The 14,571-nt window shown below is 42.0% G+C and overlaps 2 protein-coding genes across 2 annotated transcripts; one reads left to right on the top strand and one right to left on the bottom strand.

Annotated features, from left to right (window-relative positions):
- Nucleotides 1–1,127: 1,127 nt before the first annotated feature.
- On the bottom strand, nucleotides 1,128–4,483 carry paics (phosphoribosylaminoimidazole carboxylase, phosphoribosylaminoimidazole succinocarboxamide synthetase). Its single transcript, XM_029430004.1, has 9 exons — nucleotides 4,294–4,483; nucleotides 3,991–4,188; nucleotides 3,084–3,262; nucleotides 2,792–2,971; nucleotides 2,564–2,677; nucleotides 2,394–2,477; nucleotides 1,862–2,042; nucleotides 1,570–1,728; nucleotides 1,128–1,466 (listed from the first exon to the last, which is right to left on the bottom strand). The coding sequence occupies exons 1-9, from the start codon at nucleotides 4,307–4,309 to the stop codon at nucleotides 1,300–1,302; spliced, it is 1,278 nt and encodes a 425-aa protein (XP_029285864.1). The 5' UTR covers nucleotides 4,310–4,483; the 3' UTR covers nucleotides 1,128–1,299.
- ppat (phosphoribosyl pyrophosphate amidotransferase) lies at nucleotides 4,439–14,396 on the top strand. Its single transcript, XM_029430003.1, has 11 exons — nucleotides 4,439–5,159; nucleotides 10,022–10,088; nucleotides 10,392–10,598; nucleotides 10,877–10,989; nucleotides 11,087–11,232; nucleotides 11,401–11,473; nucleotides 11,563–11,714; nucleotides 12,785–12,912; nucleotides 13,024–13,245; nucleotides 13,386–13,506; nucleotides 13,912–14,396. Exons 1-11 carry the CDS (start codon nucleotides 5,032–5,034, stop codon nucleotides 14,085–14,087), a joined length of 1,533 nt encoding a protein of 510 aa, XP_029285863.1. The 5' UTR covers nucleotides 4,439–5,031; the 3' UTR covers nucleotides 14,088–14,396.
- Nucleotides 14,397–14,571: the final 175 nt, after the last annotated feature.

Here is a 14,571-nt window from a genome sequence, read left to right as displayed (position 1 = left end):
TTGCCCCTGTCTTTCATTTGAGAAGGGGAATATTGTGACAGATTCATGCGGATGTCCTGTCATGATAGAAACAAGAGCAGACCGTATTTGTGGGTGTTGCAAAGGCTTTAAAATCACTGAAAGGAACTCTGTAGTGCAGTGATGGTAAAGCGTGCATTCAGAGTATGCATGTAAAAATGCTAATGAAATACAACCCTTTGAATGACATTAAAGCTATTCAAATGGGATATGATATATAAGATATGCAGCTGAACAGCTAGCCATCTCGTCACTGGCATAACTTTAAACCTTCCTCGACAGTTTGCAGATTTTCAACTTGATCCCAGCATTTCTTGGGAGTAAATATGAATGTGAAACAAACACCACATTCCACTTAACAAGGCATCGGCTCAAATCCTATTCAATATGATAAAACCACAACCTGACCACTGGCAATAATAATAATAAACTGTGGCCTGAATCATGGCCACAGCCAAGATTTCATAAATACTGAAATCTTCCCCACAAGCTATTTGGACTGCCAAAAAAAATAAATGACTCTTCCTTCTTCAAATTTACAAGAATATAATACAAAAAGAAATGTTTGCCAGAACCACTCAAATAAAAATGTTGAATGAAACAAACATCAGAAGCCTTTTAAAAAGCTACCTTAACCTTTCGAGTGTAATTTGTAGAATGTAACCTCTGTGTTTGTACTGACGGCCTTATCTCTAACGTCACTAATGATTCTGTGGATACCGTTAAGTATCAGGCTGCAGCCAGCCGCAGGTTAGCTTAGCATAAAGACTGGGGCAATCAACCAGCCTTGCTCTGTCCAAAGGTAACATGCAAAAACAACAATTTGCCATGTTATTGGGGGTTGTGTGCCAGACTAGTTCTTGGCTTCAGTTTATTTAAATACACATTAAACAAGTGAGATATAAAGTGTTCATTGGTGAGTGCTGGTAGGTGGATTGTTACCTTTGGACAAAGTTAGAATAAATAAACAGCTAGTCGAAGATAACAGACTGTTGATTTAACAGAATTCTTTTTAATGATTGATTTAAGTCAATCATTTTCAAAGTTAGTCTGCAGAAATACTTCTTTCACAGCAGACGTGAAAAAGGTTTAAATAACCACAGAAGCTCTTTTATCAAGAAGCTTTTAATCATTTTCTTCTTTAATGGAATGATTTATGCGTGTGAGAAAGTACAGGTAGATTTATTCTACTGTTAGTGGGTTTTCATGGTAAACAAAAGACACATCATTGACAGACAGCTCTAACAGAGAACACTTGGCTCAGAGGCGTCTTGAGCCACTTCACAGGCTGCAGGCCTGTAACTTCTTGTCAGCCAGCTTGAGAGACACCCAGGTGTTGAGCATGGAGGCCCTCAGTTTGCACCACACAAGGTGATCGGTCAACCCGAAGATCTGCGCGGCGAACTGAGCAGCGGCCTCGGGGGAGAGGATTGTCGAGCAGCCAAGACCTGCAGGAGTGTGTGTGTCGGGGGGGGGGACAAAGGCTTGGTTACTATGATGAATAAACTTGCATGTGGACTAACAATTTAAGAAAGGAAGTGCTATACTGACCGCTTGGCATACGCAGGGATGACCAGACATCTTGTGCACCCCAGTCTGGAGTGAGAGGTGGGCAGTTGATGACGGGATATGCCGTGTTTCCAGACATCACAGGGCCAAGGCCGTTACTTCTGCCGGCTACAGCCACAAACACAGTGGACACGCTGTCACCTGAGGAAAAGAAAACAGATGTTATGACATGACACAACCAAATCCTCACTTCTTTTAGAGAGAAAATAAAATAAAATAAAATAAAATAAAATAAAATAAAATAAAATAAAATAAAATAAAATAAAATACACACCTTCATATTCTGCTTTGATGCGCAATGTCTCATCTGGACCTTTGTGTGCAGAGGTGACTCTCAGGATGCAGGGAATCCCGTAGGAGATGCAGGCCTTCCTGATTTTTTCACAGTGAGCCAGGTCCGAAGTGGAGCCCATCAAAACCACCACCCTGCCGTTGGCCTTGTGCTCCAGCAGCAGCTAGAGACAAAACACTCGTTAGCTCCAGTCCCAGTTTATATGTCCGCTTAAAGCGAAACTATGCAACGTTAGCTGAAAGAATGGATTGCAGCTGCCGATAACTCTGAAGACGCTAATAATTTCACTTGAACTGCGTGTGGCCATCAGCGCTGAGCTTTGGACCATTTTGCAATGAGGATCATTTGAATAGAAAGGGGCCAATGTTGTGGGGGGAAAGCACAGACACTATTTCCTTTGCAGCGCAGTTATAGGTGCAATTGCATAGTTTGTTGCAGAGTTTGCATTATAACTTGATTAAAAGAAAAACAAAAGCCTGTCCTGATAACACAGTAGATTGAAGCTTTAGTGTACCTTGACCCTTTCAGAGACCCACTCAAAGTTTTTCTTCACCATCTGCATTGCCTCAGGGGTAACTTCTTTAAGGTCTCGGTACACCTAGGAAGACAAGTTATGTTTTAGCTTTTCATCTCGACTCTTATAAACGTTGAAATTAAATAGCAAGACCAAAGAGAAGGCCGGACCTGCTTATCCTTCTGCTGGCTCCGATCTCCAGCTGGCCACAGCCTCCATGAGTCGTTGTCGATCACATCAGCGAGGACAATCTCTTGAGTCTTCACGTTCACGCCGAACTCAATCTATAAACAAGGAAGATAATCTTAAATTAAGAAATTGCTACAAAGAGTTCAGAAAGAAAGTCTTCACACAAAGATTTCAGATTAACCAGCAGAGGGCGCCGCTGCACTGCATACCTTCATATCCACCAGCGTGCAGTTCTGTGTGGCCCAGGACTTCTCCAGAATCTCAAAAATGGCCACAGTGCTGCGATTCATGATGTCCACCTCGCACTGACCGATAGTGAGCCCAGCCAGAGAGAATTTGGCCTCCAGCAGCTGCTCCTCTGACCACTGGGGATCATTGTTGGCATCATCCTATATCAGAAAACAATGGCTTACATAAAGATGGCTGTGATTTACCATGTGGACACTTGTCCAACTGTTACAGGATTTAAGACTGACAGCCCATTGGAGGTCACAGACTCACTTTAAAGAACATCTCCATCTTCAGAGGGGAGAAGCGGTATCCTTCTTTGACTCCTGGATTCCTCTTGAGGAAGGATCCAGTTGCCACTCTGCGACATACCCACTCAATGGGAATCATATCACAGTGGGCTGCGATGAACGCAGTGTCAGAGTGCTGCTTCACAAAGGCAGTCTTAATGCCTGGAAGAAAGGGTAGATAATACAAATCAGCTTGAGACTACACAGCCATCCTCAGGGCTCCATAAATCAAACCTCTTGATTGTGTCAAGAGCTGTGAACAAAGTAAAGTAACATCTGAAACGGATAATGTTACCCTTCAGTGTTCATTTGGATTACAGATATATGTTGAAACACAGCAGTACTTTTTAGAAACGTCATGTTCCTAAAAGAATCAACGTTAATTGTTGTGGGTCACGTTCTGGTGAATTATACGAGGCAGAGTCTCAAGTCACAAGACAAACGTTACCACACTCATGAGTGCCATGCGAGTTACACTTAACAAATTAGTAATAAATTAAAGCAAAGTGGAGAGTCATTTTAGAATCTGGGCTTTTTTTGGACCATATGTCAAACATGCAGGCACCATGCCAAAGATACTGCATGGTTCTGGACGTGCAGTTCAAAAAGAGTTTGTTGTTAATTGATGGGATTATTTAAATAAATTAAAAAACTATTCAAAATGTGAAGTTGTTACTGAAGTGTGAGGGAGTGCTTACAAAAAAAAAAAAACACCTTAAAATCATATAGTAAGTATACTCTACTGGCTTTCACACACTCAAATCCAAAGAATGTTACTCAACATTTAGGAAAGCTGCCTCAGGGTAATATCGTTATGACACAACTGCTGCACACACGCAGCAGCAGAGAACAGCTTGAAGTTTGAATCTACGAAAATAACATGTCGTTACCAGATTCCTGGAGCAGCTTGAACACGCAGCTCGTTGTTTTGTTGGCGATGGCAGCCTTGCCCTCCATCTGGTCTTTCCTCGCGGCATTTCCAGCTGTTATCTGGTCTTTGGACTGGACCAGAACCAGCCCAGACTGGTCCGCAAGCTCAAAAATCTCCTTTGTCTTTCCCTCATTCAGCTTCTGACCGATCTTCAACTCTACAAAACACACGCACACACACAAACAAAATAGGGAAAGGCCTAAAGTAAGCGCTGCACATTTAACACAGTGGTCTCAAATGTGCATTCGTTGTTAAACTGTACCTGATGTGGAGGCCATGGTGGTGTTCTTTAACAACCGACAGTCCTGAAAACACAAAACGAAAACTGACACTCAACTTTGAAAAGTTGAACGATGAAGAGGCAGCAGGAGGCGTGCAGGCAGCAGAAGAAGGGAAGTGGAGCCTAGCGTACGTGTTCTGATAACCAATAGCATTCCTTGGCTCATTCTGACAACCAATCACAGCAGCGCATTTGTCAACACGTGGGGGGAAGATGCTCCATCTCCAAATATTTGCCAGAAGAACTTTTTTGGAGTTTATCCACTAACCTGCCCCCATTTTCTCTTTTAAAAAAAGAGTGATTTATCAAAAACTTTATCAAGAGAAAACTATTAACGGCTCGACATAATCGATTAATTAGATTAGTTGTTGTACTCCTCGTTGTAAAACACCACGTGTGTTTCCAGTGTTTGATAAAATGCGTGTTGATTACTTCATGTGACATCAGTTACAGTGGCCTGTTTATAATCTGTTAAAGTCGCACGCAGTATTTTCTTTCCTTGTTACAACGTTTTTTCGGACTCGTGATTTCACTGCAACAATGTCAGCTGAGTTTATTTTGTTTTAACGAGCCACGTTGCACGCTATAGTGAAAAGCGCTTACTGCACGTGTTCTGTCAATGTTATCGGAGCGGGTATAGGGAAACGCACGAGCTGATTGCCGGGGGCACGAGATTGTTGACCGTCGGGTTAACGGAGGACCGAGAGAGACAGCGGAGAGATGGAGTTTGAGGAGAACGGTATCGGGGAGGAGTGCGGCGTTTTCGGGTGTGTGGCTGCCGGAGAGTGGCCCACACAGCTGGAGGTGGCTCAGGTCTTAACTCTGGGACTTGTGGCGTTACAGCACAGGTAAGTTACGAAAAGGTGTGTGTGTGTGTGTATAACTTACTCTTGTAACGTGAAAATAACTAATAAAGATAGCTGGTCCGGAAGTGTCCAGGACCAACTGTGACAGTCAAACTGAAGAGGAAAGTGTTTGAAATGTAACTTAACCAGAGGTGGAAGAAGTATTTAGATTCTTTACTTCAGTAGAATTTGATTTAAGATTTGATTTCTAATGTATAGGCTAACACAAACTGTAAACTTAATGTGAAACATGAAGCAACAGTTCCAATACCACACATTCAAAACCTTAAATACGTAAACTTCGACTTTGTTATCAGCAATCTATACTTAAAGTAAAGTTTTCAAAACGCAGAAGTTCCCCCAAGTGTCATACATGTCACCATAAACAGATTCACTCTCAAATATTAAAAGATGTAGAGTAGCAAATGACTAATTATCGATTAATCTGCTGCTGAATTAATGATATTGTCTATTAAAATGTCAAAAGGTAGGAAACAATTTCCCACAGCCCAATGAGATATATCCAAATTGATTGTTTCAATTCAGCCAATAGTCCAAAACAGTCATTTAGTTTATCATCATATACGAAGAGTTAAAGCATCATATTCTCACGTTTGAGATGTGTGGCATGGCATTTATAAGGGATTGATACATTCTTGTTCATTTCATTTCCTGTCATTAAACTAATTGATCAATGGATTAGAAGATGCAGCTATAAAATATGACTCCCAGACTCTCCTAAAAGTCAGAAATAACTTGTATAATCTGTGAGTTTCTTACAGCTCAGCCGCATCGTGTCTTTTCTGGACTCCTACAGCCTGTTTTCAAAGAATAATTTCTTCAGGTTACCTTTGCTGCTGACATGTTTTATACTGTTTATCACATGGATTAGTAGGTATTACCTCTCTCTCTGGGGATGAATTGGGTGAGGTTATTGAACAGACTGAATTGATCTTCATTATCGGGATGTGATCCTGCTCTTCTTTACACCGGGCCTCCACGTTATCAGAGCCAGTGGCCAGTTTTTTCAACGGTGTCTGGAGTGTAGGGTCTGGAAAAGGGAACAAAGGCAGCTTTAAAATCAGATTATTTATTATCCTTCTATTCCTTGGATGCTTTTATTTGTGAAAAGAGTAATTTGTCTTCATGGACGAGCAAAGTGTCTCTTTCTCTGGGTCTGATGGTGGACGTCATCATGAGTTGTGCATCTTGTTAGCATTCATCTATAATTTAATTGTGATGCTCCATGGCAAATCATGGGACTGAATTAGAAATTACAAAGGCTTCTGGCAATTGTGGACATCATGTGACGTATAAAGTGATTTACAAAGGGAGGCACTTTTCAAACCTTGATCCACAGCTTTCCTCTTCATTCGTCTGTTTGCTGAATAGATGACCTCTCTCTTTACCCGGGTTTCAGAAGAGCCTGCAAACGACAAACATTCACAGTAACAAGACAGGCGGCCATTCTTTCGAGGCAAAACAAAATGTTTTCTGTGTTTTTTTTATTCTAGCTTTTGGAAAAGATTATTAATTTCCAATTTATCTCAACAATTTATTTTAATTAAGATTTAAAGGGGCAGTTTGCTTGAATTACAAACCATTAAAAACACTTTCTTATTTATCAACTAGAGGTAAATAGCCATGTAACTATTTGTCCAGATTTTTTAGATAAACATCTCTGAGATTTCTATTCCTCTCCCAGTACATTTTAACAATAACTAAGTGCACTTGGAGAGCGCATACCTCCGCCAAGGCCGTTTTTTAAATTAAATTATCCGCCCAAATTTTAATAGGTTCTTCCATGGACCATGTTTCACGCTTTCACCAAATTCAATGAAAATCGGGTCATCAGTTTTCTGCAATCCTGTTGACAAACCGAAAACATAATCTCTTTGACGGAGATAATAATCCACATTGGAATTACTTTCTACAGGAAAGATAGTCCCTATAAAAACCAGTTCACACTAGATCTGTGCAAAAATGTTTCTGTGCAATTTGTATGGACCGACCCTTTTAAAAAGGTTATTGGTTGAAGTTTGGGAGATCATAAATAAGATATGTCTGGCTGCTATGAATCTCTGCTTCTGTAGGTTTCAGGAAGGGATTTTGGTAAATGATACAAAGAAAGAAAGAAAGCTACGTGTGAATTGTTCTCATCAAACACCGACACACTACACATGAATAAATAATGATATTGGGCTCACTCATTAATCTGTGCTGTTGATCCAAGCGAAGCTCCTGGACTGCGTGCAGCCTTAGTTCTTCATTGTTTGGTGTGACATCGAGGCATAGAGATGAGACAGAATCAGAACTACAAGTTCGGTCCTCAATGGCTCCCGCCATTGTGGTCACTGTGTTCATCTTTGTCAAATAGACATCTATGTGATCGTTCTCCTCATGAACCTCCAACCTTTTAAGTCTGTCTGAATCTGCGGGGTACTCTGCAGCTCCTGTGTCATCATGTGGTGAGCCATTACTTGTGCGATTCATAATGGCGTCAACCTCATCGTAGAACCTCATGAGGCGCCTAGGGTCAGCTTCATCACTCTTTCCTCTTTGAAGGGAACGGTAAAGGTACTTGAGGTTTTTGTACTTGGTGTGGCACTGCTTCCAGTCGCGTTCAATGCCTTGCTGCATTAACCTGTTGGAGATCTGGACAAAGATGTCCCTCTTTCTAGTCGAGCTCTCCAACTGCCTGCACACGCGCTCATCGGACCAGACTTGAATCAGCGCTCGCACCTCCTGGTCGCTCCAGTTGCGGCCTGTGTCCGACACCGTGACCACGTGGAACTGGTCAGAGCTGGATGGATCCGTGAGCGTTAGATGGGCATCTGGAGTGAATAGAAACAGATAGGAAATATATATATATATATATATATATATATATATATATATTACTGTAAACTACACTGGTTATTCATGTGGCGTACCTGTTCCTCTCCATTTTGCTTCCGTGTCTCTGTCCATATCATAATCATCACTGTTGTCATCTGAAAAACAAAAACAAGTAGTAGAGAAATGTATCTTGTTTTTTTAGCCTTGAATACAAAACTACAATATGCACTGAACACATACCATCATCAATTTCAATGACGACTTCACTTTCTGAGGTTGGTGTCTGTTGCCTCTCTCTCATTTCTCCATCATACAACCTCTTCTGCATCTCCACGGTCCCGTTCTCCAGTCCGCGGTCCAGCAGAATGGCTTCCACCTCATCGAAGAACTTCATGTATTTCCCCGGACCTCCTGCGCCGCTGCCTCCAACAGCATGAGCGCTTTTAGCAGTCTTGTAATCATATTTCAAGTTCTTGTATTTCGTCCGACATTGTTTCCAGTTGCGTATCACCCCAAAGTTTCTTTGCATCTGACGGGCCATCTCTTGGAAGATGGATTTGTTGCGTAGTGTGCACTTCAAGCGCTCCCGAATGCGCCGGTCAGCCCAGACGCACAACAATGCTCGCACCTCATCGTCCGTCCAGTGGCGGCCCCCCTCTTCAGCCACACTCGCAGTGTAAGGAAGAGCCCGATGGATTAGACTCTTGATACCTGTACACACATGCACACACTGTTATCTTTGGCTCAATTTTGATTAAAAAAAAAACAAGTTGGAGCTTGTAACAATTTTTTTTATTTCAATCTGACTTTAGACTGCATTTAAAATGTTTTTAAGATGGAAAACACTCCAGTTTGAGGTACAAAATAATCTGACTGACATGCTTGTTTATCTTTTGATCCGTCAGTTGCTTAAATACTACAATGTGTTGAGCCTTGTCATATGTCGTGATCATCTGCGCTACAGTTGGGGTTGAACCTACATTTACCTTCCTGCATTGGGATAGTGACTGAGGAAGGGTAGATTCCTCTTTGATTACCCATATCTTCCACCTCTTCCTCCCAGCTCTCCACTGGCCTTGCATCCACTCCTGGGCTGTAGTTTGCTGAAGTGCCTGCTGCTGCGTCTGGCTTCCTGCTCTGAAGTCCCAGGCTCCTGCACTTGGCCTGACACTCCCACCAACTGCGCACAACACTGAGCCTCCTCAGACGCTCTGAAATCAACTCAAATGTGGTTCTGCTCTCAGCTACGTGCTGAGCTCCCACCTCGTCCCACACTGACATGAGAGCAAGCACCTCTGCCTCCCCCCACTGCCTCTCCACCGTGCCTTTTTCCTCTGCCACCTCCCTATCACCTCCTCTTTGTCTCTCTGCTCCTCTCTCCATGTTTGAGCTGACCTGGAAACGCTTTCTTTTCCCCAATCCGTCTGTCTCTGCTGCCCGGTTCCCCAGGCAACCAGGCGGTTAAGCCTGAAAGCAACGCCTCCATGCTGAAAAGCAGCCTCACCACTGGCTTAAGCTGTGTGCCGAGGGGGCGGGACCAACTGTAATCTGAGAAGCAGCTTGGTATATAGGCTGAAAATGCAGCAAGGCGACTCTCCGTATATGGCAGCTCCACAGTAGAGAAGCAGACGTTTCTGTTTTTTTAATCTTCTCCTCTTCAATCTTTTTTTGCTCAAAACAAACCAGTTTGGTTTGCCTCAAGGCTCATATCGTTCTCTGACAATTGAACAAGTTTAGTCTTGCAGAAAAGAGACTGGGAGATCATTTATTATAGATCACTTCCCACTGATATATAATATATATAATATATAATATATATATTTATTTATTTATTTTGTATATATATATATATATTTTTTTTTATATATATATATATATTTTTTTATATATATATATATATATATATATACATACATACATACATACATACATACATACATACATACATACATACATACATACATACATACATACATACATACATACATACTGTTTCAATTTGCATGCGTTTGTTTGTGTCTACTCAGGGGTCAGGAAAGTGCCGGGATTGTCACAAGTAATGGAGCCAGTCCGCCTACATACACGGCCCACAAGGTAACAATGATCATGACTCGAAGCCCCTCGTAAAAATGAAACTCAATCAGAGTTTAACTCACACTATTCAAATACAAGGAAACATTTTCGATGCTTTCATTAAAGGTGCACCATAAATAAAGATGGGTACACATTGACCCGTAGCTTAAAGCTTTATCACGCTCACACTGTGACCTGGTGTTCCCCACTACAACATAATGGCTGCATATTGCTATTTACTTTTATTATTTGTTCAGATTGTGCAACTGAAAACATCTCACCGATTTCCTCTTGCCATTTTTCTTTTTTTTTTCTTTTCTCAAGGGAATGGGATTAGTGAACACTGCATTCGCTCCTGAGGCTCTTCTGAAACTGCGCTACGGTAACCTCGGTATTTGTCACACACGCTATTCAACTACTGGGTTCTCCGAGCTGGAGAACTGCCAGCCCTTTGTGGTGGATACACTGCACGGCAAGATTGCCGTAGCACACAATGGAGAGCTGGTTAATGCTCATGCCCTTCGGAAACGGGTGAGGATGCTCCCTTCACTCACTAAAGCTGGTGCATATCAATGGCGCTTCCTTGGTCACCATAAATGCAAATCTGCAATGTATGATGCATATGGTGAAGGGTGCACAACATCTATTTAATGTGTCAGTATTATGCTTTTGAGTTTAATAACTTTCCTCTATAAAACATGTAGGAAATGGACATTAGCTTGCATGAAATGACACTTCTCTATATACAATATATTCTGAATCTTTATTTGTATTCTTTCTGTATCAATCTTTGTAAATGTGCCTTGAAGGTAATGCGCCACGGTGTGGGCCTCTCCACCAGCTCAGACAGCGAGCTCATCACCCAACTGCTAGCATTGACTCCACCTATGGAGGAGCAGGACGCACCAAACTGGGTTGCCAGGTCAGTGGTATGACTTGATGCTGCATAGATGCAAAAAAAACAAAACAAAGATCCTGTACTATTTCAATACCTGTTGTTGTGTTTTTTTGTGTTGTAGAATAAAAAATCTGATGACTGAGACCCCTACATCGTACTCACTGTTGGTGATGTTCAAAGATGTTGTCTATGCGGTGCGTGACCCTTACGGAAATCGCCCCCTCTGCATTGGACGGATTGTTCCCGTCTCTAAAATGCACAGTTCAGGTATTCTGATTGTTTTTAGTTTTTCTTTTTTCATGTGACTGTGACATCAGAGAAGATCCTAACTTCTACTATTGATCAATACGAGGCCTCACGAGAGCTCATCAGTGTCGGAGCGTCACATGCGTGTGCTGGTGGATAATTAACGTCCTTCTTTGTCCCTCTGGTCAGGGGCCGGAGAGGAGGACACTGAGGGGTGGGTTGTGTCATCAGAGTCCTGCAGCTTCCAGTCCATCGGTGCCAAGTCAGTTCTTATCACATATGTAATATCTTCTGCTTTATAAAGGAAGTGCTGTGGGTAATGACCATTTCCATGTCCTTCCTGGTTCTCAGGTATTACAGAGAGGTCTTACCAGGAGAGATAGTCCAGATATCCAAGCACGGAGTCAAGTCTCTGAGCGTTGTCCCTCGCCCTGAGGGAGACCTCCCTGCCTTCTGCATATTCGAATATGTTTACTTTGCCAGGCCGGACTCTATTTTTGAAGGTTTGAATATTTGTTATGTTATGCGTTTCATCCTTACAAGATAGAGATCACACCGCCATCCTTATGTATGTCCTTTCAATTTGACATGATTTGACATCATTTGACATGGCCTATTATTTTTTACAATTCTTTATGTGAAAGAACAACAAAATAGAAATGTATTAGAAAGATATGACAGGCTTGGCAGGAGTCGAATACAGCGCTGACAATACAAAAACAGGACAAACAAGACAGACAAATGTTTCGGAGTTGATTTCCTGCCGATTTGAACAAAATCAAAACATGACATTACTTTCCTTGAATGAGTAATACAAAGAGTGAACACATACCTTTTTGTTTTATTCAAAGGAATCTTGATGTTTTTTGATGAGTCAGAGCACCTGATTAAAAATCATATCCCTCTCATAATGTATCATCTGTCACACCCCCGTTGTATGCATAACTCCCTTATTATTCACCTATTACACCGTTTTATTTTTTTATAATCATGCCAGATAAATTAACAGGTCTCCCAATGTTGTCTGCATGAATAATCATTATCATGAGGAGTGAAATGTCAATGGGGGGTGTATTCAAATATTTGCACCATCTTAACACAGAATACCCATAAAACAATTCAACTGACTTCAATTAAGTTGGGTGCAAGTACCACTGTACCTAAACAATATATTAAAGGCAAATCAAGAAGGGGAAAAAAGGTTAATTTGAAGAGCATTTCAGAAGATACACACGCACATATTGACAGAAGTGTGAAGTGATTCACTCTTCGTGCATGCAAAGGCAATATAAAACAGATTCTGATTATGGTATTTAAAATAATATACAATTTGTTAGATGAGAAAATGATCTCTGAACTATTTTAGGAAAAAAAATAAAAAGGTTTTTTATATCATAATTAAAAAACCTTTCACAGACACCCCCCCCCCCCCCTCTAAAGGATTGTGAAGGAGCCCACCTTGAGACTCACTGCCTCATACCACTCTGATCCTACCTGTTTGGCTTTCTTGTAGAATTATTGAAATCCTTAGTCCAAGTGAAAGTGTTCAGTATGTTCCACCACTGTACTGCAGGGCAGATGGTCTACACTGTCAGGCAGCGCTGTGGTCGGCAGTTAGCCATTGAGGCTCCAACAGACGCAGACGTGGTCAGCACCGTGCCAGAGTCTGCAACTCCTGCTGCACTGGGCTACGCTCAGCAGGTCTGTCTACAAGCTGTCTGGTTGAACTCTGAAAAGAAATGCTGTAATACGCCCACCTCCTGATGGACCTGTGTCCTCACAATATTTCCTCTTCTTGTCCTCCTCTCAAAGTCCGGACTGCCATATATCGAGGTTTTGTGTAAGAACCGCTACGTTGGGAGGACGTTTATTCAACCAAATACCCGCTTGAGGCAGCTCGGGGTCGCCAAGAAGTTTGGGGCATTGACTGACAACTTTGCTGGGAAACGAGTGGTGCTCGTTGACGACTCCATCGTCAGAGGCAACACCATCTCCCCCATTATTAAACTGCTGAAGGAGGCCGGTGCAACGGAGGTCAGTTGACTAACGATGTGTGGTGACATGACCCAGACAATGTATTAATAGTGGTCAGAAAGAAAACAAATGACATCGAGGCATATAGGCAAATAACATGCCTTTTTATTGTCCACTTTATTTTTATTTTCTCCTGACAGGTCCACATCAGGGTGGCCTCTCCACCCATCAGATACCCTTGCTACATGGGCATCAATATTCCCACCAAGGAGGAGCTCATCGCTAACAAGCCAGAGTTTCAGGACATCGCTGGATACATTGGTAAGTACTAACAACAGTTGTACATCTCACTAACAATGTTCAAACTAGTTGCATCTTTGTCAGTTTCATTGACACACATCACAAATGACAGTGACGCTACAAACATGTGATGATCTTAAATAGAATGTGATGAACATAAAGCAACACAAACATTAATGAAGAGGTAATATTAATCCAAAAACAAAATGTATATATAATAGTGAAACACTGCCTGGGAACATTTTACTGCACAATCAATACTTTGACTCCAGATACATTGTGCTGATAATACTACAAGACGTCTACTTAAACTAAAGTGAAGGATCTGAACACTTCTTTAGTTTAGTCTGCCGGTCTTCCCATTTGATCTTTACTGCCTTATTGTTTCTTCGGTGCATCTCAACTAACACTTGAACTGTTGTGTAGGTGCTGCCAGTGTTCAGTATCTGACAGTGGAGGGCCTGGTGTCTGCCGTTCAAGAGGGAATCGCCTCCCTCAAGGAGAAGGACGAGAGGATCAGCTCCAGTAACAAGTCTGAAAAACGAGTGGGCCACTGCACTGCCTGTCTGACTGGGAAATATCCAGTGGAGTTGGAGTGGTAACGCCATGACCAACCACAGTTACGGCAGCAGCACTGTGGGTGTATTGCAAGCTCCCACAGCTGATGCATGTAGATGAATTCTCTCTGTAGACAGAAAAAGTGTTCAGGCATTTCAATACTGCCGTCTGGGGACACTTAGAGATGTATTGACTAGAAACGGCATATTCTTTCTCTACAGATGATCACTATCCTGCTCAGATCCTATCTACCTTACCTAAAGGTGTAGTTCAGATCTTTTGAAGTGTGAAGTGCTTATCCAGTCAGTGAATGATCTACAGTAGATGGCAGGTGGCACACACTCAGGTATGTAGAATATTTTCACTGCTTTACCTTCCGTCAGACGGCGCTTTCCGGTGGGAAACTGGAGCCGTTATCCAAGGTCTCTTTAAAGCCACCAGATTCCATCGATTATAAGTCTTTAGAGACCTTAGATAACAGCTTCTGTTCCCCATTGGGAAGTGTTGTCTGATCACAGGGTAAAGCGG

This window comes from Cottoperca gobio, chromosome 4 (assembly GCF_900634415.1).
Source record: "Cottoperca gobio chromosome 4, fCotGob3.1, whole genome shotgun sequence".
Classification (NCBI taxonomy): domain Eukaryota; kingdom Metazoa; phylum Chordata; class Actinopteri; order Perciformes; family Bovichtidae; genus Cottoperca; species Cottoperca gobio.
The sequence above is the reverse complement of the archived record's forward strand: the minus strand, read 5'-3'. Positions and strand labels throughout refer to the sequence as shown.

Coding starts and splice junctions, on each gene's coding strand:
- ppat (XM_029430003.1), top strand. CDS start 5,032: ATGGAGTTTGAGGAGAACGGTATCGGGGAGGAGTGCGGCGTTTTCGGG. Junction 10,089..10,391: donor CTACATACACGGCCCACAAG/GTAACAATGATC, acceptor TCTTTTCTCAAG/GGAATGGGATTAGTGAACAC. Junction 10,990..11,086: donor GCACCAAACTGGGTTGCCAG/GTCAGTGGTATG, acceptor TTTGTGTTGTAG/AATAAAAAATCTGATGACTG.
- paics (XM_029430004.1), bottom strand. Junction 2,478..2,563: donor GCCAGCAGAAGGATAAGCAG/GTCCGGCCTTCT, acceptor TTGTCTTCCTAG/GTGTACCGAGACCTTAAAGA. Junction 1,467..1,569: donor ATCCCTGCGTATGCCAAGCG/GTCAGTATAGCA, acceptor ACACTCCTGCAG/GTCTTGGCTGCTCGACAATC.